Source organism: Mytilus trossulus, chromosome 3, assembly GCF_036588685.1.
Source record: "Mytilus trossulus isolate FHL-02 chromosome 3, PNRI_Mtr1.1.1.hap1, whole genome shotgun sequence".
NCBI classification, from domain to species: domain Eukaryota; kingdom Metazoa; phylum Mollusca; class Bivalvia; order Mytilida; family Mytilidae; genus Mytilus; species Mytilus trossulus.
Window position 1 is genome coordinate 27,687,265 of NC_086375.1, and position 19,686 is coordinate 27,706,950.

The window sequence follows — 19,686 nt, forward strand, 5'->3', positions numbered from 1 at the left end:
AGTAATCTTAATATCTGTATACTTTTTGGTGATGATTCAAAATTTCATTTTTGAGTTATTGAGTATTTTGTAAAAAGGGGGAGTTTTTTTTTACATTTCACGCCATATCTCAAAAACGATTTATGATTATTGCTTAAAATTTTACACACTTTTTATTTATATTAATCTTAAAATCTGTATACTTTTTGGTGATGATTCAAAATTTCATTTTTGAGTTGTTGAGTATTTTGTAAAAAAGAGGGAGGGTTTTTTACATGTCGTGCTGTATCTCAAAAACGATTTATAACTATTGCTTAAAACTTTAAACACATCTATGTTACATTAATCTAAAGATCTGTATACTTTTTGGTTTTGATTCAAAATTTTATTATAGTGATATTTAGTTTTTTGTAAAAAAAAACAGGGTGGTGGGTTTCACATGTCCCGCCGTGTCTCAAAAACAATATATGGTTATTGCTTAATACTTTCTAAGACACAATTTATGATTATTGCATAAAACTTCCACACAAGACGTCGGGTGTATCATGCGCTCATGGCACAGCTGTTTATTTCTATTACCAGCAGTAGGTCAACTATATTTGGTGTATGGAAATATTTTATGACCTATATGTCAATCACGCAGGTTTTATTTGACCTTGACCTCATTTTCACAGTTCATTGCTCAGTGTTAAGTTTTTGTGTTTTTTGTTTTTTGTTAAACTATAAGCAATAGGTTATATATAACTATATTTGTTGTATGGAAGAACTGTTAGCTGTGCATGCCTGCCTGGCATGGTTCATCTGACCTTGACCTCATTTTCATGGTTCGTTGGTCAAGGTTTAGTTTTCTTGGTTAATGTTAAGATTATGTGACAGTTGTAATAAAGCTTTATATTTAAGACTATCAACATAATATCAATGATTAGTAAAGAAGGCGAGACATTTCAGCGTGTGCACTAAAGTGTTTAGGACTATCAACATAATATCAATGATTAGTAAAGAAGACGAGACATTTCAGCGTGTGCACTAAAGTTTCTGTAATTCACATATAAATGGACTTATTTTTTTCTGCCAGGAAACATTACTTTAACTCTGTGGTTAAAGTTTTTAAAATTTTAATAACTGTCTTAAACTATCCTGGATTTGTACCAAACTTGGAAGGAAGCTTGTTTATGACCATAAGATAGTATCCAGAAGTACATTTGTTAAAAACAAAATTCCATTTTTTCAGTATTTTACTTTTAAATGGACTTAGTTTTTCTTCCAGTAAACATTACAGAAAGTCTGCAGTTTAAGTTTTTAAAACAATTATGAGATGCATAAATTATCCTGGATTTTTACCAAACTTGGACAGAAGCTTCTTACAATCAAACGATAGTATTGAGAGAAATTTTTTTTATTGATTTTATTCCTCATTTTTGTTGAGCCTGCCATTTACAGCAAAAGTAGCAAGACACTGGGTTCCGCGGAACCCTTGCAAATTTTTAGGTTGAAGTATTTTTTTTTATCTGGATCAATATATATAATTAAATCATACAGAGATAAAACATACAATTTAAATCAATTAAGATGCAAATTAATTTAATTGAAGCTGTATGTAACAAAGAATGCTTGCTAATCCTGCAAGCAAGCTCAAAGTAAACTATCAGCTGATAAAGAAAGCATACTGTAACCAAGAAATCCAAAGTCTATAATTAGGAGACTGATATGAGGATTTGGTCAAAACTAAATGTTAAACCTAAGTAACCATGCACCATAGACTAGCAGTAATACACAGAGGATTAATTCCACTTAATATATAATTTATTTCCAAGACTGGAACTTGTCACCAACGCTGTGACTTCCATATCTTATATCTTTCACAAAATAGTACAATATATATATATGAGAATTAAACAATAGCTAAGATCAATTATTACATAATGTGTTGACAAATATATAGACAATAACTGTTTAGTGTCTTTAAATATCAGCTGTATTTGTACGAGGCTAGGAAACAAGGTGTATGCGAGCTTTTAGCGAGCTACTACACCTGTTTCGAGCCAAGTACAAATACAGCTGATATTTAAAGACACTAAACAGTTATTTTCTTTATCCTGCAATTAATTCTGTATATTGTTTGTGTTTTGAAAGTCACAAAAACTAACATATTTAGCATTCATTTTCGATTTGTAATCCAGTGAGGCCCGCGTAGTAATATCAAAATCACATTACGCTGAAGACGGGTTCGCAAAAAAAGAATCTCGAATGGTCAACAACAATACATCGCTCAAGGCGAATAATTATCTATTTCAACATAACAACTTATTTCAATAGAAAAAACAAATAACAAAACATTGTCAAATTTGAAACAGGAGTGTACGAATTGTCCTACGCTCATATGCTTCAGACTTTACATTCACTAAACATGCATGCTGAAATTGACATGGTTGATTTTGTAACACAATCATACACATTCAAGTTGAAATGGACAATTGTCATCGTCATTGGAATGCAACATGAATACACATTCTGAGGTCAAACAAGTTCAAACAATACTCAGTCCGACAGTAGGCGGAGCTTTTAAAGCGATATCTGTATAGTATACAGATACAGCATAGCGATATCTGTAGGGCTGTATCTGTATAGTAGGACACCCAATTGCAGGATAAAAACAAGTTATTATATGATTATCAAGATAAAGAAAGATAAATAATTAATACAACTCTTTTAGCAATGTCTCTAATTTAAGAACGATAAAGGATTAAGCCCTGAGGCAATATTGTCACTTTGATTATAAAACGTCCATTATCAATTAGATATATATTAACTTATTGTCCATGTAGAATATATTATATAAAACATAATTAATGATAAATTCTTTGAGTCTCAAACATTAGCATTAAAAACCTAAACACATCTGAAAGTCATTTTAACTCTTTCATATATTTCTCCCCGTCGGACTAAAACATTTCCACAAGTTTTTGAATAACAGCTTAAAATTTATTTTTGGAAACACAAGATTTTGTGTCTTGAGTTCATTGAATTATGTTTGTTTGAATGTTTTGAATTTTGATTTTGAATCAATTTGTCAACAATATTTATTAGAGGCATACATGTCTCTGTATTAAGTCTAGTTTCTTGTTTCTCGATGGTTGAATTTGCACATTGAACTGATGTCAGATGTTCCATTTTACTTTTTAGAGTTCTTCTTTCATCCTTAAGTTTTGAAACGAATTTAAGATGAGTGTCACTTTGTTTCTCCAGTATTTAGTCCACATCTTTGTTCGTAATAAAATATGTTTCCTCACCATTGGAATCAAACATCATATTTTCTTCTTCTATCTCTTTATATTCCTCTAGTTCCTCTAAAAGTTCACTGTTCCTTTTTTTGTAAGTTCTTCCAGTATTAGATTTCTTACAGACTCTTTGTATTGGTCTACAGTTATTGAGTTTTTCATTTTCCTGCTTTAAATCTGATGTTTGGTCAATGAATTTGGCAATTATTCGGCAAGCTTGAATTATTTCATTTACCAATTTTTAACCGGATTTTTGTGACAAAAATGTCGGTTATTGATTTGGGGATGTACGGCGGGCGGCCGGGCGGTTGATCAAATGTTGTCTGTGCATTAACTCATGAACCGTTCAACCAAAGCTTTAAAAATTTTAATATGTTGTTACTGACAACGAAATGAAGGTCAAGTTCAATAATGGCCATTTTTACCGTTCAGGAGTTATGGTTCTTGAAAGATTGAAAAATGAAGTTTCCAGTCGTGTCCGTGCATTTACGCATGAACTGTTCTACCAAAGCGTCCCAAATTTTAATATGTTGTTACTGATGACAAAATGGAGGTCAAGTTCAATAATGACGATTTTGACTTTTACCGTTCAGGAGTTATGGTTCTTGAAAGATTGAAAAATGGTGTTTCCAGTCGTGTCCGTGCATTTATCATAAACAATTCAACCAAAGCTTTCGAAATTTTTATATGACGTTACTGATGACAAAATAGAGGTCAAGTTCAATAATGACGATTTTGACTTTTACCGTTCAGGTGTTATGGTTCTTAAAAGATTGTAAAATGGCGTTGCCATTTACGTTGTTGCATTTTCTCATGAACCATTCAATCTAAGCTTTTCAAATTTTAATATGTTGATACTGATGACAAAATGGAGGTCAAATTTGATATTGACGATTTTCACTTTCACCATTCATCAGTAATGGTTCTTGTGATATTGCCAGGACACAAATAAATATTAATAAATCCGGTTTGCTGTCGTTGTGACAGCCTCTTGTTCTAATTGAGACTGAAGTTCAGTAACACGATTTTGCTGATTAATTTGATCATCCTTGAATTTCTGCTTAACATTTTCCAGTTGAAACTGAGATGAAACTTTTATCTTTGGTAGCATGGCTCTTATGCAAATTGCATTTCTTTTAAGCTTGTTATTCTTGACAGAATCTCACATCTCCTGAGGAGCGAAAATCTTTCCAATTGAAATTCCTCTTCCCTCATAACGAGGGTCTGTAAGTGGGTACTAAATGGTTTAAATGTGATCTAGATGTACCTCTAAGTGTTCCCTATCTGTTTTCAGTTTATACAAGGCCGTTCTTTGTTTCACATGCTGTTAGGAGTAAGATATTATCGAAAAAAAACTATGTTTGTAAGCACTATTGTTCGGCAATAAAAGTGTTTTTTCGTTAATAGCACTTTCGGTTCAAAACAATATTATTTATTTTGTTGAAATTTGAAATTTCGAAAGAATTACTACGATCTGTGAAGTTTCCGACCACAAATATTTGATCTGAGTACAAAATAATTATACTGCATATAAAAACAGCTGTTTTATAAAGATAAATGCAAAGGAAAACATAATGATTGTCTAAATCTTTTCAGCACCAGGAGGTCATGGATATAGTCCAGAGAGTATGGGTTGGGATAGCCAGGCCATGGCACATATGAGTCCTCACAGTAAGTAGTTCTTAGATCCCTGCACAGTACACATATTACATACTCTTATAAATTGAAAGATCAGATTATAATGAATTTGCTAATCTCAGATTAGGCTTAATGGTTCATCAAAGGTTAAGTCAATTTGTTCACAGCTTAAGTGTAATTTGTTCACAGTTAAAAAGTTATTGTAAAGCTTAATTGGTTCAAAGGATAAGCTCATAGAAAACAAACAATGTACAAAATGTTAAAGCACATGAAATCTTTTTGAATTCAGAGATTTAATAGGAAGGAGAAGTCAGGTATACATCAATGAGACAGCAACCTAAAAACATGAAGAAAAAATATTGAGGCATTTTTTGAAGTTCTGTTTAATCTTTTGCTCAAATAAGCTAAGCAAAAATATAGAGCATTCAAACATAAATAGTGCTGATTTTAGATTTTAAATGTTTAAAGAATGAATAACATGATTACAAATTTTAATATTATTTTCATTTTTTTAATTCCAGTGTTTCAAGGAAGACATGGTAGTGAAATGTACGATCAAATGAAGGGATATTCTCATATGGAAGGACAAAGATACGATATGCTTGGAGTTCAGGGTATGCATAGTAGTGACATGTTCGGAAGTACTGCTGTCACTGGCAGTAGTTCATACTCTCAGATGTCACAGTTACGACCACCAGTTCATTCGCAAGCAATGCTAATACCAGGGCATCCGCATCATATGATGATGGGACACGGAGCCCACGGCATGAGTCCCATGTCGATGGGATCTGCTCAAAGTCCTCCATTACATGGCAGCTTGGACAGTATGGGTGCACACATTCAGGATATTCATGCTGGATAAAAAAATCAGGAGTAAAAACATTGTGCTTTAAAAAGAACAAGGACATTTGGCTTGGCCTGCTAACATACAATTAAGCCAAGGAATAAAGCGTGACTAAAAAGTATTTGTGGGTACGGTAGTTTAAAACTACGGCCTATTTTATTATACAATCACGGTGATCTCTCAATCATTTAGCAGTCACTCATTGTGTGGAATCTAATTCCTAACGGTTGCAGGCTAGCCAAGGGAAGTAACTGGTGTGCTAGTCATTCTACAGAGTAAGGGAGTCGACAACTGACTGCAGTTTTAAAACTAGTCTTCACAACTTGTTATAATGGGATATGGGGAAAACTACGCAAAAGTATTATTAAAAAAAAAACGCAGTTCATGTTGACAATGAGTTGCCAAGTATTATATATGTATTTTGTTGTCTCTGGACAAGAAACACGTCTTGGTCACATATGTGCCGCATACCTCATGATGATCAAAATAAATGTACATTTGAATGGCCATGACTTTGTAAAGCATTCCACGTCAAAGTATATTCTGTCAAACATCAACTCTTCAGTTGAAGGAATATGTTTTTTGTGCCATGGAATATTTGAATTTTTTGTCACATGACATTGTTAAACCAATCAGAAGAGTTGCCCTGTAGTGGGGTGACCAATTAAATTAAAGCTTTAAGATTTACCTCATTATTATTCCTTTGTAATTATAGCCAGTTCCATTGTGTTGGAAGTGGACATTTTATTTAATGGTGCATGTTAAAAAAAGTATTTGGTGCAAATTATTTGTATAGTAAAAATGTTTGTTGAATGTATGTTATATATGTTATTGTGTATGAAAGTGAAAAATCATTATTTGGAGAGTTTTTTCTTTGTGTGACATTTTTATACTTTCTGGCCAGGCTGTTTAGATCTACTTGCAGTTTAATTTGTAAATGTTTTGTTGTTTTTGTTGAAGTTTGTTTGAATATTTTTTTTAGATTGAACAAATTTTAAGCTTGATATTTATTCCATCTGCCAGATTTTATTTTTTTTGATAATTAACCAATTTGTTTTTGGTTTGTGATGTGTTACAGAATGATTTTTTTTGTTTTTTTCTTTTATCTAAAAACAAGTACTAAGTTATTTCTAAGTGCTGACCATTTATTTATGATGTTTTTAAAAAAATGTTAAAGTGCAGATTTTAAACTGGCATGTAATTACTACATGTGTATTTAATTGTAAAGTAATATTAATGTCAGAGACTGCTGAAATTTTTCCTTTATCTTTTTGTACTGATTTTAACTAGAGAAAGACATATTTATATGTATATCTGTAGCAATTATTTTAGATTGTTTCAAGATGTCCGATATTACATTTCTTAACTATACTTCTTTTATGATTCCCCAATAAATATATATTTACTTTTTTTATCATTTCAATGCCAGAATGAACAAAAAATAACTGAAAAAGATGTATCAAATTTTCAGAAAATCTTAGACAATCATGCACGAGTTTACCAAAAATACACTGAAATTGATTATTGTCTGAATGTGTCTGACTATGAGGAAATGAAAGATTGCAATGATGTGTGTGGTGAAGTGTGGAGCTGAGCTTGATGCTTAGGGACTTGTGAAAAATTTTAGGGAATTTTAATACGAGATTGTCAAATATTTTGAGCAAAATTCCAGAGAAATAAAAATTGTTGTAATAAACTAATTGCTTGTGTTTTATTATATTTGTTTGTCCAATATGTTACTGTAATTAAATGAAGCTGACAATACCAAAGGGGCCATCCATTCAAAAGTTGTAAAGTCGAAGCAAGGATTTTTATCTTACTATACAAATCCTTGGTATAAGAGACTGACGACACTATGGCAAAAAAACAAAACAAGAAACAACTAAAATACAAACATGTTTACGAAATACTTTTTAGAAAAATACATTAGCCTTTAGTATCAAAATCATACTTGTTTGAAATACAAAAATGTCAACAAAAAACTTTGTAGAAAAATGCATTAGCCTTTAGTATTAAAATAATACTTGGTTAAAATACAAAAATGTCAACAAAAAACTTCATAGAAAAATACACGGGCCATTTGTATCAAAATCATACATAAAGTGTCAACAAAATTCTTCATAGAAATACCTTGGCCGAGACATTGGACTTTAGTATCAAAATTATACTTGGTTGAAATTCAAAAATGTCAACAAAAAACTTCATAGAAAAATACATTGGATTTTAGTATCTAAATCATACTTGGTTGAAATGAAAAGGAAAAAATATTCGACAAACTTTCCTTCAAAGATAAAATTTCAAATCATAAAAAAACAGATTTTGCACTTGTTGAAACTGAAGATTGAAGATTTAAAAGATGATAAAAATGATCAATCAAATATTTGATTTTTTCATGACTCATATGGTATCAAAACTAGTTCAGTTAAAACCTTCTGATAAGATATAAGAAGATGTGGTATGAGTGCCAAGGAGACAACTCTTCATCCAAGTCACAATTTGTAAAAGAAAAACCATTATAGGCCAAAACACAGTCTTCAACATGGAGCCTTGGCTCACACCAAGCAGCAAGCTATAAAGGGCCCTCAATATGACTAGCAAGTTTGAATTTTCTTCATGATTTATTTTATCAAATAGAAAACGTTATATATAGAACAAAAACTGAGGTAAAGAAAATATGAACTAAAGTCTCAAAATTTTCCCCTACTGATTTTCTTAGTTCATTCCCCTATTTCTAGCATATAAATTTTAGAAATTGAAAAGTCTTGAGTTATAAGATTTCAGGAAAATTTTGGTTGAAATGCATGACATTATATTAAGCTCAATTTATATACCTTTTTTGTTAAAAAGTCATTCGTGAATAAAGTATGTAATTTTAGTTATTCAAAATTTTAAGAATACGTTGACATGAATACACCTTCATTTTCATTTTGACTAAGTTATGTTTGCTTTTGTTTTTAGAATAGACAATTATAAGTTGAGAAATTAAGATAGAAAAAGAACTATGAAAGTCTTCTTAATTTTCCTTCTATCAATGAAAATAAGTACTCAATGAAATACATATTTTTATTGAGTCAAAAAGTGTTCATTTTACATCTACAAATTTAAAACATCACATACCAAACATGATTCAAACACAAACCAAAAAATGATACTAAAGAAGAAAAACCTCTTCCTAGAAAGCTCCCAGCAACCATATGTTAATTATATAACCCTGTATAGCTGAAAACAATAAAATAAAGGAAAAAATAATATATCAATAGAAAAATAACAAAAAACGAAAAAAAAAAAGTTATTGACCATTTTAAACCGGGTGCTTACTAACCAAGGAGGAATAATCAAGAACAAGATAGCAAATATCAAATATGAATAGAAGTTCAAAAGAGCATTTTCCCCAAAACAAACTAACATCAAATGTAAAACTATTAAATAGGTAGTAACCTAATGTTATTAGAGTTGTAAATTTCTATTGTAGTGTTATCAGATGACAGTATCTAATGTCATGATATCATAGTTGCCAGTTTATGTTGTAGTGTTGTCAGTATCCACTGTAATATTATAAGAGTTGTCAGTATCCATGGTTAATGTTATCAGAGTTGTCAGTATCCGTGGTAATGTTATCAGAGTTGTCAATATCCACGGTAATGTTGTCAGTATCCACAGTTATAATATCAGAGTTGTCAGTATCCACTTGTTTTATCAGAGTTGTCAGTATCCACGGTAATGTTATCAGAGTTGTCAGTATCCGCTTTAATGCTATCAGAATTGTCATTATTCACAGTAATGCAATAAGAGTTATCAGTTTCCACCGTAGTGATAACAGAGTTATCAGTATCCACTGTAATGTTATCAGAATTGTCAGTATCCACGGCAATGATATCAGAGTTGTTAGTACCCATGGTAATGTTATCAGAGTTGTTAGTATCCATGGTAATGGTATCAGAGTTGTCAGTATCCACAGTAATAATATCAGAGTTGTCAGTATCCTCAGCAATGTTATTAGAGTTATCAGTATCCACTGTAGTGTTATCAGAGTTGTCATTATCCACGGTAATGTTACCAGAGTTGTCAGTATCCATAGTAATAATATCAGAATAGTAAGTATCCACTGTGGCGTTATCAGAGTAGTGTTATCAGAGTTGTCAGTATCCACTGTGGTGTTATCTTAGTTATCAGTATCCACTGTACTGATATCAAAGTTATCAATATCTACTGTAGTGTTATCATAGTTGTCAGTATCTACTGTTACAGTCCACTGCAGTGTTATCAGAGTTGTCAGTATCTAATGTCATGATATCATAATTGTCAGTATATGCTGAAGTGTTTTCAGCATCCCCTGTAATGTTACCAGAACTGTCAGTATCCACGGTAATGTTGTCAGTATCCACAGTATTGTTATCAGAGTTGTCAGTATCCCCGGTAATATTATCAAAGTTGTCAGTATCCACGGTAATGTTATCAGTATCCACCGTAATAATATCAGAGTTGTCAGTAGCCACTGTAGTGTTATCAGAGTTGACAGTATCCACGGTTTTATTATCAGAGTTTTGAGTATCCACAGTATTGTTATCAGAGTTGTCAGTATCCACAGAAATAATATCAGAGCAATCAGTAACAACTGTATTGTTATCAGAGTTGTCACTATCTACAGTAGGGTTATCAGAGTTGTCAGTATGCAGTGAGTGTTATGATACTAAAGAAGAAAAGCCTAACCCTAGAATTGCACCTTACCAACGTATGTTTTGTATATCACCATGAATATATATATATAACTGATCTACAACAAAATGTAGCAACAGATAATATACATAATCGTTGTCAATATAATAAAATTAGATGCGACTGTCATATAAGTGAGAAGTTTAGCTACCTATAAAACCAGGTTCAATCCACAATTTTCTACATAACAGAATTTAAAGACATTTGAAAATATATCCGAAGTATCACCTATTGGTTATATTTGTTTTTGTAGAAAACGTTGTGAGTTGTTCCTTTTGTCAAATCAGACTATCATATAACAGTTGATCCATTGATCCACTGATGTTTGATGTCATTTTTTTTTTGTCGGTTTGGTTGATTAATGTGATCAATCTGTTGTTTTTGATTGTCTCTTTGATGTTTTCTGTTTTCAATCCAGTGCTTGTCGGCAAATTGGCGTTTCTTTAATGTTTTCTATCGTTGCCTTAATGTCTATTGGTAGGTTGGCAGTTATATAATAGTGGGTAGTTATCATCTGTTTCTATGACGTTTAAGCGTGGATTTACAATGGAAATAGTTGTTTAAAATGCATTGTAAGCTCATGTTTTGTTAAATTTGTAACAGCATATCGTTGCCTCGAAAATTGTCAGTTATCCAATTAGATTTATAGAGTTTGTTTGGGTTCTCTGTACAGTTGATGTTGCTGTCAATGAAACATCTATTACATAATTTTGGCTGATCATTATGGTGCTGCAACATGTTCGTGTTAACTCTGGTAGAAAGGTGTTTAACGTTCATTGTAGTATCTTGTATTGTGGTCCCTTGTACTTTTGTTGGATATGTCCGTTTGCTTTGTGAATTTATATTTCAGTAGTGGTAAAGTTTTATCAGATTTGTCAGTGTCTACTTTATAATTATGAGATTTGTCACTATATATTGTAATTTAACGGTTTTCTCAGCATTCTCTATAGAGTTATCAAAATTGGTAGTATCCACTGTGGTGTTATGACATTTATCAATATCCACTGTGGTGTTATGACATTTGTCAGTATCCACTGTGGTGTTATGACATTTGTCAGTATCCACTGTGGTGTTAGGACATTTGTCAGTATCCACTGTGGTGTTATGACATTTGTCAGTATCCACTGTGGTGTTATTACATTTGTCAGTATCCACTGTGGTGTTATGACATTTATCAGTATCCACTGTGGTGTTACCAGAGTTATCAGTATCCACTGTGGTGTTATCAGAGTTATCAGTATCCACTGTGGTGTTACCAGAGTTATCAGTATCCACTGTGGTGTTACCAGAGTTATCAGCATAAGCTGCAGTTTTCTTAGATTTGTCAGTATCCACTGTAGAGTAATAAAATTTGTTTGTATTCACTGTATGTGAAGAATCTTGTCAGTATTAAATGTAGTGTTAGCAAAGTTGTCAGTATCGGCTGTTGTGTTATCAAAGTTGTCAGTTTCTACGATAATGTTATCAGATTTGTCCGTATCAATGGTTGTGTTATCAGAGTTGTCAGTTTCTACGATATTGTTATCAGAATAGTCAGTATCGACTGCAGTGTTATCAAAGTTTACAGTATCGATCAATATCTACTGAAGAGTTATCAGAGTTGTGATGTTATCACAGTTGTCATGCAGTATTCACTACCTGTTGTCAGAGTTATCAATACCCATTGATGTGTTAGCAGAGTTTTCAGTATCAACTGCAGTGTTATCAAAGTTTTCAGTATCCACTTTAATGTTAGCAGAGTTGTCAGTATCAACTTTAGTGTTATCAGAGATGTTAGCATCAACTGTAGTGTTATTAGAGATGTTAGCATTAACTGTAGTTTTATCAGAGTTGTTAGCATCAACTGTAGTGTTATCAGAGTTGTTAGCATCAACTGTAGTGTTATCAGAGATGTTAGCATCAACTGTAGTGTTATCAGAGATGTTTGCATCAACTGTAGTGTTATCAGAGTTGTTAACATCAAATGTAGTGTTTTCTGAGATGTTAGCATCAACTGTAGTGTTATCAGAGATGTTTGCATTAACTGTAGTGTTATCAGAGATGTTAGCATGAACTGTAGTGTTATCAGAGTTGTTAGCATGAACTGTAGTGTTATCAGAGATGTTAGCATCAACTGTAGTGTTATCAGAGTTGTTAGCATGAACTGTAGTGTTGTCAGAGATGTTAGCATCAAATGTAGTGTTTTCAGAGATGTTAGCATCAACTGTGGTATTATCAGAGATGTTAGCATCAACTGTAGTGTTATCAGAGATGTTAGCATCAACTGTATTGTTATCAGAGTTGATAGCATCAACTGTAGTGTTATCAGAGATGTTAGCATCAACTGGAGTGTTATCAGAGATGTTTGCATCAACTGTAGTGTTATCAGAGTTGTTAACATCAAATGTAGTGTTATCAGAGTTGTTAGCATCAACTGTAGTGTTATCAGAGTTGTTAGCATCAACTGTAGTGTTATCAGAGATGTTTGCATCAACTGTAGTGTTATCAGAGTTGTTAACATCAAATGTAGTGTTTTCAGAGATGTAAGCATAAACTTTAGTGTTATCAGAGATGTTTGCATCAACTGTAGTGTTATCAGAGATGTTATCATCAACTGTAGTGTTATCAGAGTTATTAGCATCAACTGTAGTGTTATCAGAGATGTAAGCATCAAATGTAGTGTTATCAGAATTGTTAGCATCAACTGTAGTGTTATCAGAGATGTTAGCATCAAATGTAGTGTTTTCAGAGATGTTAGCATCAACTGTAGTATTATTATCAGAGATGTTAGCATCAACTGTAGTGTTATCAGATATGTTAGCATCAACTGTAGTGTTATCAGAGTTGTTAACATCAACTGTAGTGTTATCAGAGATGTTAGCATGAACTGTAGTGTTATCAGAGTTGTAAGCATCAAATGCAGTGTTATCAGAGATGTTAGCATGAACTGTAGTGTTATCAGAGTTGTAAGCATCAAATGTAGTGTTATCAGATGTGTCTGTTTCCACTGGAATATTATCAGAGATGTTATTATCGACTGTAAAGTTATAAGTATCCGAGTTGTCAGTGTCCACTGTAGTATTATTAGAGTGGTCAGTATCCATTGGTGTTGTATCATAGTTGTCAGTTTCTGCTATATCGTTATCAGGGTTATCGTTATATACTTAATAGATTTAGTCAGAATTCATTGAAGGATTATCATAACTGCTAGTATCTACTGCAGTGTTATCAGAGTTGACAGTATATAAGATAGTGTTATTATAGATGTCAGTATATACTGTGGTGTTTTCAGAATTCTCAGTATCCGTTGTAGTGTTATAAGAGTTGTCAGTATCCACTGTTATGTTGTCAGAAATGTCAGTTTCTATTGAAATGTTATCAAAATTGGCAGTATCCACTGAAGTGTTTTCAGAATTGTCAGTATTCACCATTAGAGTTGTCGGAATGTGAGGATTCTACCAGTCCGGTAGCCTAACAGCATGAAAACTAGTAGAACAAAAAATGTCCATAGATTTACGAGTTTTGAACAGCAGTATACTACTGTTGCCTTTATTTATTGTTAGAAACATGATATTAGTAAATTTTTCGTTGTTAGAATCATGATATTAGTCAAATGTTATTGACATATGTTTTGTTAGCCATAATACCATTGTTAGACTCATTATCAATGCACGTATTATCAGTTCATGTGTAATCATTAAAATCATAATAAGTAGTTGTTTTTCGTGTTTTGGTTAGATATGTCGTTAATTATTATGTTATTGATGAAATCATGATAGTAACTATAGTGTTATTATTAGAACCATGATATTTGTCAATGTGTTATTGTTCATATCATGATATAAGTCATTGTGTTATTGTTAGAATCATGATATTAGTAAATGTGTTTTTGGTTATATCATCATATTAATTAATGTGTTATTGTTAGAGTCATGATATAAGTAAATGTGTTATTGTTAGACTCATGATATTAGTCAATGTGTTATTGTTAGAATCATGATATAAGTAAATGTGTTATTGTTAGACCCAAGATATTAGTCAATGTGTTATTGTTAGAATCATGATATAAGTAAACGTGTTATTGTTAGACCCATGATATAAGTAAATGTGTTATTGTTAGACCCATGATATTAGTAAAAGGGTTATTGTTAGACCCATGATATAAGTAAATGTGTTATTGTTAGACCAATGATATTAGTAAATGTATTATTGTTAGACCCATCATATTAGTAAATGTGTTATTGTTAGACCAATGATATAAGTAAATGTGTTATTGTTAGACCCATGATATTAGTTTAATGTGTTATTGTTAGAATCATGATATTAGTAAATGTGTTATTGTTAGACCCATTATATTAGTTAATGTATTATTGTAAGAATCATGATATTAGTAAATGGGTTATTGTTAGACCCATTATATTAGTTAATGGTTTATTGTTAGAATCATGATATGAGCCAATGTGTTATTGTTAGGTAAATGTTATTAGTCAATGTGTTATTATCAGAACCATAATATTAGTAAATGTGGTATTGTTAGAATCATGATATTAGTCAATATGTTATTATTCAATATGTTATTGTTCAATATGTTATTGTTAGAATCATGATATTAGTCAATATGTTATTATTCAATATGTTATTGTTAGAATCATGATATGTGTCAATGTGTTATTGTTAGAATCATGCTTTTAGTCAATGTGTTATTGTTCAAATCCGGATATTTGTCACTGTGCTGTTGTTCAAATCATGATATTAGTCCATATGTTATTAATAGAAATATTAGTCGATGTGTTAGAACTATGATATTATAAAATGTGTTTGAATCATGATACAAGTAAATGGGTTACTGTTTTATCAAGATATCAGTCAAATGTTATTGGCAGATATATCGTTCGACAGAATATAAACATTGCTAGACTCATTTTTAATCCATCTGTTATTAGTTCATGTGTAATCGTTAAAATCATGATTAGTAATTGCTAATCGTGTTATTGCTACATATGTCGTTAGATTTTATGTTATTGTTTAAATCATGATTAAAGTCCATGTGTTTTTAATAGAAATATTAATGACTGTATTATTGTTAGAACGATTAAATCATTAAATGTGTTGGAATCATGATAGAAGTAAATGTGTTATTGTCATTTTTATGATATTAGGTAAATGTTATATAAAGATATATTGTGCGCCATAATGTTATTGTTAGACTCAATATTAAATCACGTGTTATAAGTTCAGGAGTTATCTTTGAAATCATGATTAGTATACGATTTATCGTGTTATTGTTAGATGTGTCGTTAGTTATTGCTAAAATCGTGATATTAGTGGATGTATTATTGATAATATGATGCTGTTGTTCATAACGTTATTGTTAAAATCATGATTAGTCATTATGTTAGTCAAGATTATCTTGTCTTTATGTCCCTGTCATAGTAATACCTGCTCGGTGAGTTTTCGCTAAAGTACCGTTATTCGTTGTGTCACCTTTTGTATTTTAAATTCGTATTTGTATCAGTGGTAATTTGTTTGTTGTTGTTCGGTATGTTTTGTTATAGTATTTCATTTCATTACAACATTTACTGTGAGTTAACATAATTATCCAATTCTACCTATCGGTAAACATTTTGTTCAAGTATCGGTGGTTATCGGATTTATCATTAGTCATTTGGGGTAACTGGAAGACAAACACATAGTTATCGCGATATTTTGTGGCTATTCTGTTGTTCGTTAAACGATTGTAATTACACTTTGTTGTCAAATTAGTCATTTTGTTATTGTCAAATAAGTTATTTTGTTATTGTCAGATTTGTATCGCGCGGCAATATGCAAGATGACTTGTTATTCATGTTCTTATTAACAAATGTATAACGACATAACACATGATCGGTCATCCAGTTGTTGTCAGATGTATCGCCAACCACTTTATATATCTATCAATTATTATACATTCAACACACTGGTCATTGCGTTATTTTTAAGTTATTAAAAAATTATAGTTGACCATTATAGACGAAGAAAGATTCATCGGTTATTGTCAGACTTGCCATTGCTACTTATTTGTCAGATTTAGAATTAACAATGTGTGAACTACGGTTAATACAATGTTATTTTCATATTTTCATATTTATGAATTTGGTATTGTTTTAGTTTTGTAACGTTATAATCATTATCTGCCAGGTTAAGATGTTACTTTTAGATCTATCGTTGGCCATTCTGTTATTGTCAGATTTATAACTAATTATAGCCCTATTGTCAGATTTGTAACCGATTATCGTCTTATTGTCTGTTTTATAACTGAGTATCGCACTGTTGTCAGATTTGTCACTTCTTTTTATGTAATTGTTAAATTTATGCTTGAATAATTTAATTTTGGATGTAACGCGTCTTCTGATTGGCTGACGTTATTTTGTTATGAATCCATATACATAATTTAGTCATCAACGTTTTTTCATGGTTTTCTACGGTTTAAAATGGAATTTAGAATTAAATTATAAGAAATGACTGTAATATTTTTTCTGTCTTTTCGAAATAACTTAAAAAATGTGGTGCACACTGTTAAATAACCCGCTACGCGCGTTATTCAGTGTGCACCACATTTTCTATGTTATTTCTTTATAGGTAGAAAAAATATTACAGTCATTCCTTAAGTATTTTGGAACGTCAACATTATCGTAAGTTGGTGTAATACTTATAGGTATATCTATCGTCAGTATGATAACTGGGCACATGCGTTTGTCCGTTAATAAGCCCTCACCGTGTGTTTTTGTAAAATTTATTTTGTTATTGCACATACATTTTAGGTCATATTTTTTTTGTTGAATAAATCGCTGTCCTATATGTGCTATTGTCAGATTGGTAGTAGGTAATTGTACTTTATGAGAATTATAACCACTTTTTCATGCTAATTGCTTACTAGTTTATATTCCTTTGTATTTTGATACGTCCTTTGTCAGTCGTGGGTTCGTACTTTTATTAGATATATCGATCATTGGCTATTTTAAAGTAGGTTTAATATCAGTCATTATCGCATTGACATATTTAAGTTAGTCATTGTGTTAATGTCAGCTTTATGTTAGTCATTGTGTGAATTCTCTAGGTTTGTCATTGTGTTAATGTCAGAATTAAGTTGGTCATTGTGTTAATGTCAGATTTGAAATGATAATTGTATTAATGTTTTGAGATGTTCATGGCGGTATGGTAGCTTTAAGTTGTTCATTGTGTTAATGTTTTTAGTTTCTCATTGTGCTAATGATATACTTTTCTGATTGACATATATTTGCATTTTGTTTTTTGCTGCTTCCTTGTACAACTACGCCATTGTGTTGTTTGCAACTGTTCCATTGCCTGTTTTAGAATCGCAGCTATAATATTGCTCATTATGTTGTTTGCAGCTGTGTCATTGTCCATTTTATGTTGGTTGCATTATCATTGATTATTGTGCTTTTTGCATCTGTACCATCACTCATTGTATGTCGGGAGATTGATCACTGCTCATTGGATTGTTTGCAGCTGTTCCATTGCTCATTTTGTGTAAGCAGCACTATCGTTTCTCGTTGTGTTGTCTGCAGCTTACTATTGCCAGTTGTGTAATGGCATCAATTGCATTCCTCGTTGTGTTGTTTGAAGCTTTGTCAATTGTTCATTTTATGTTTGCCGCATTATCATTACTTATTGCGTTGTTTGCAGCTTTACATACCATCGTTCACTATGTGTCGGCAGATTGAACATTGCTTATGTTTTGTTTGTAGCTGCTCCATTGTTCATTATGCACATGAAGTTTTATCGTTGCTCATCGTATTATGGATATCTACAATTGTTCATTATGTGTCGTCAGATTGATCATTGCTGAATGTGTTGTTTGCAGCTGTTCCATTGCTCATTTTGTGTTAGTAGATTGATAATAATGGCAGCTTTTTCATTGCTCAATGTGTTGTATGCAGTTGTCGGCTGTATCAGAACTCAACTTGTTCAGGACATCAATATAATTGATCACTGTGATGTTTGTAACTACAACAATCTTAATGAATTTATAGCTGATTATTGTGTTGTTATCTGCTATAATATTTTTCGTTGTACTTTTTGCAATTTTTCATTGCAAATGATAAACAAAGGCAGTATACCACTGTTCAAAAGTCATAAATCATAAACTCAAACTGAGAGAAACCCATCAACTATAGGAGGAAAACAACGAAACAACATAAACATTGAAATGCAACAACAAACAAACGACAATGTAAAACACACAGAAAACTAACTATAAGAAAACAACTGCCATTTTCTTGACTTAGTATAAAAAATTGTAAATAACACGTTAAATAATTTCTTGCGTCCGAAGCGCTTTTCTGTATTTACCTTCATCAGGAACGCCAAAAATTTAAAATCCGAAGATGTGTAAGTACCGAAACCGTTGAAGAGCTATATGTCAAAAATACCTAAAAATAAAAAATCCATATAAAGCCAACTTTGCCTGAGGGAGTTGAAACCTTAGTTTCTTAATAATTTCTAAATTTATAAGACATTTTAAAAAATGGTGGTTTAAACCTAGTTTTGTTGCTAGCCAAACCTTGTGCTTTTATGGCAATGTTGAGTATACCACTAAAATGACAACATTATATGACAGGAATACAGTACAAATAAATGCAAGAACATTCAGGACAGAATAATACACAAATAAACAATACATTTCAACATTTCAACATGCTACATTTCAACATTTCAACATTTCAAACAAGTACATTTCAACATGCTAACCACAGAATAACAACGAATACGTAAAACAACCTAGGACAGCACACAACAAAAGAACCAAGAACTGTCCGTCACACATCTGTATCAACACCACAAAGGTGACGTCACAAGATATTTCTAAAAATTGGATATGAATCAAGATTAGGTTTGTAATTATGTTATTTGATGTATTTTATAACAATTGCAATGTACAAGAATATTAATATAGAATTGTGGTTGAAATAAGTTAATTAATTTTATTAAATAGCCATGTCGGTATTTCGTCTAATTCAAACAGTAAAACAAATAACACCTTCATCATGGCCTGTTGCATTTTTTGTAGTTATATTCGTGCTCATTGAGTTGTCCATAGCTCATCATGTTTGTAGCAAATTTAGCAAACATATCAAAATATTTTGCTGGTTTAGTGTACCAATATCTACATAAGGAAATGTCTGTATCAAGCCAGGACTATGACAGTTGTTTTACATTGGTTTGCTGAGTTTGAACTTTCGATTTTGCAAT

At 31.6% G+C, this 19,686-nt stretch overlaps 3 protein-coding genes across 3 annotated transcripts in view; 2 read left to right on the forward strand and 1 right to left on the reverse strand.

Annotated features, from left to right (window-relative positions):
• Positions 1-7,439, forward strand: part of LOC134711162 (eIF-2-alpha kinase GCN2-like) — a 145,289-nt gene extending 137,850 nt beyond the window's left edge. Inside the window, exons 14-15 of the mRNA XM_063571608.1 lie at positions 4,854-4,928; positions 5,417-7,439. The gene's annotated coding sequence lies outside the window, so the exon portion shown is untranslated. The remainder of the gene's footprint in view (positions 1-4,853; positions 4,929-5,416) is intronic.
• Positions 5,443-5,757, forward strand: LOC134710606 (uncharacterized). The gene has a single exon (XM_063570990.1). It carries the CDS (start codon positions 5,443-5,445, stop codon positions 5,755-5,757), a length of 315 nt encoding a protein of 104 aa, XP_063427060.1.
• A 2,529-nt stretch (positions 7,440-9,968) lies between the features above and the next one.
• Positions 9,969-13,538, reverse strand: LOC134710607 (dentin sialophosphoprotein-like). Its single transcript, XM_063570991.1, has 3 exons — positions 12,116-13,538; positions 11,595-11,789; positions 9,969-10,381 (listed from the first exon to the last, which is right to left on the reverse strand). The coding sequence occupies exons 1-3, from the start codon at positions 13,536-13,538 to the stop codon at positions 9,969-9,971; spliced, it is 2,031 nt and encodes a 676-aa protein (XP_063427061.1).
• Positions 13,539-19,686: the final 6,148 nt, after the last annotated feature.

Bases quoted from the DNA above. Each gene is read 5' to 3' on its own strand.
- LOC134710606 (XM_063570990.1), top strand. From the start codon at position 5,443: ATGTACGATCAAATGAAGGGATATTCTCATATGGAAGGACAAAGATAC.
- LOC134710607 (XM_063570991.1), bottom strand. From the start codon at position 13,538: ATGGATACTGACCACTCTAATAATACTACAGTGGACACTGACAACTCG. The intron at 11,790-12,115 runs GTATTGATAACT...ATTACTCTACAG, and splicing joins CTCTGCTAACACATCAATGG to TGGATACTGACAAATCTAAG. The intron at 10,382-11,594 runs GTAATAACACCA...ACCCTACTGTAG, and splicing joins CACAGTGGATACTGACAAAT to ATAGTGACAACTCTGATAAC.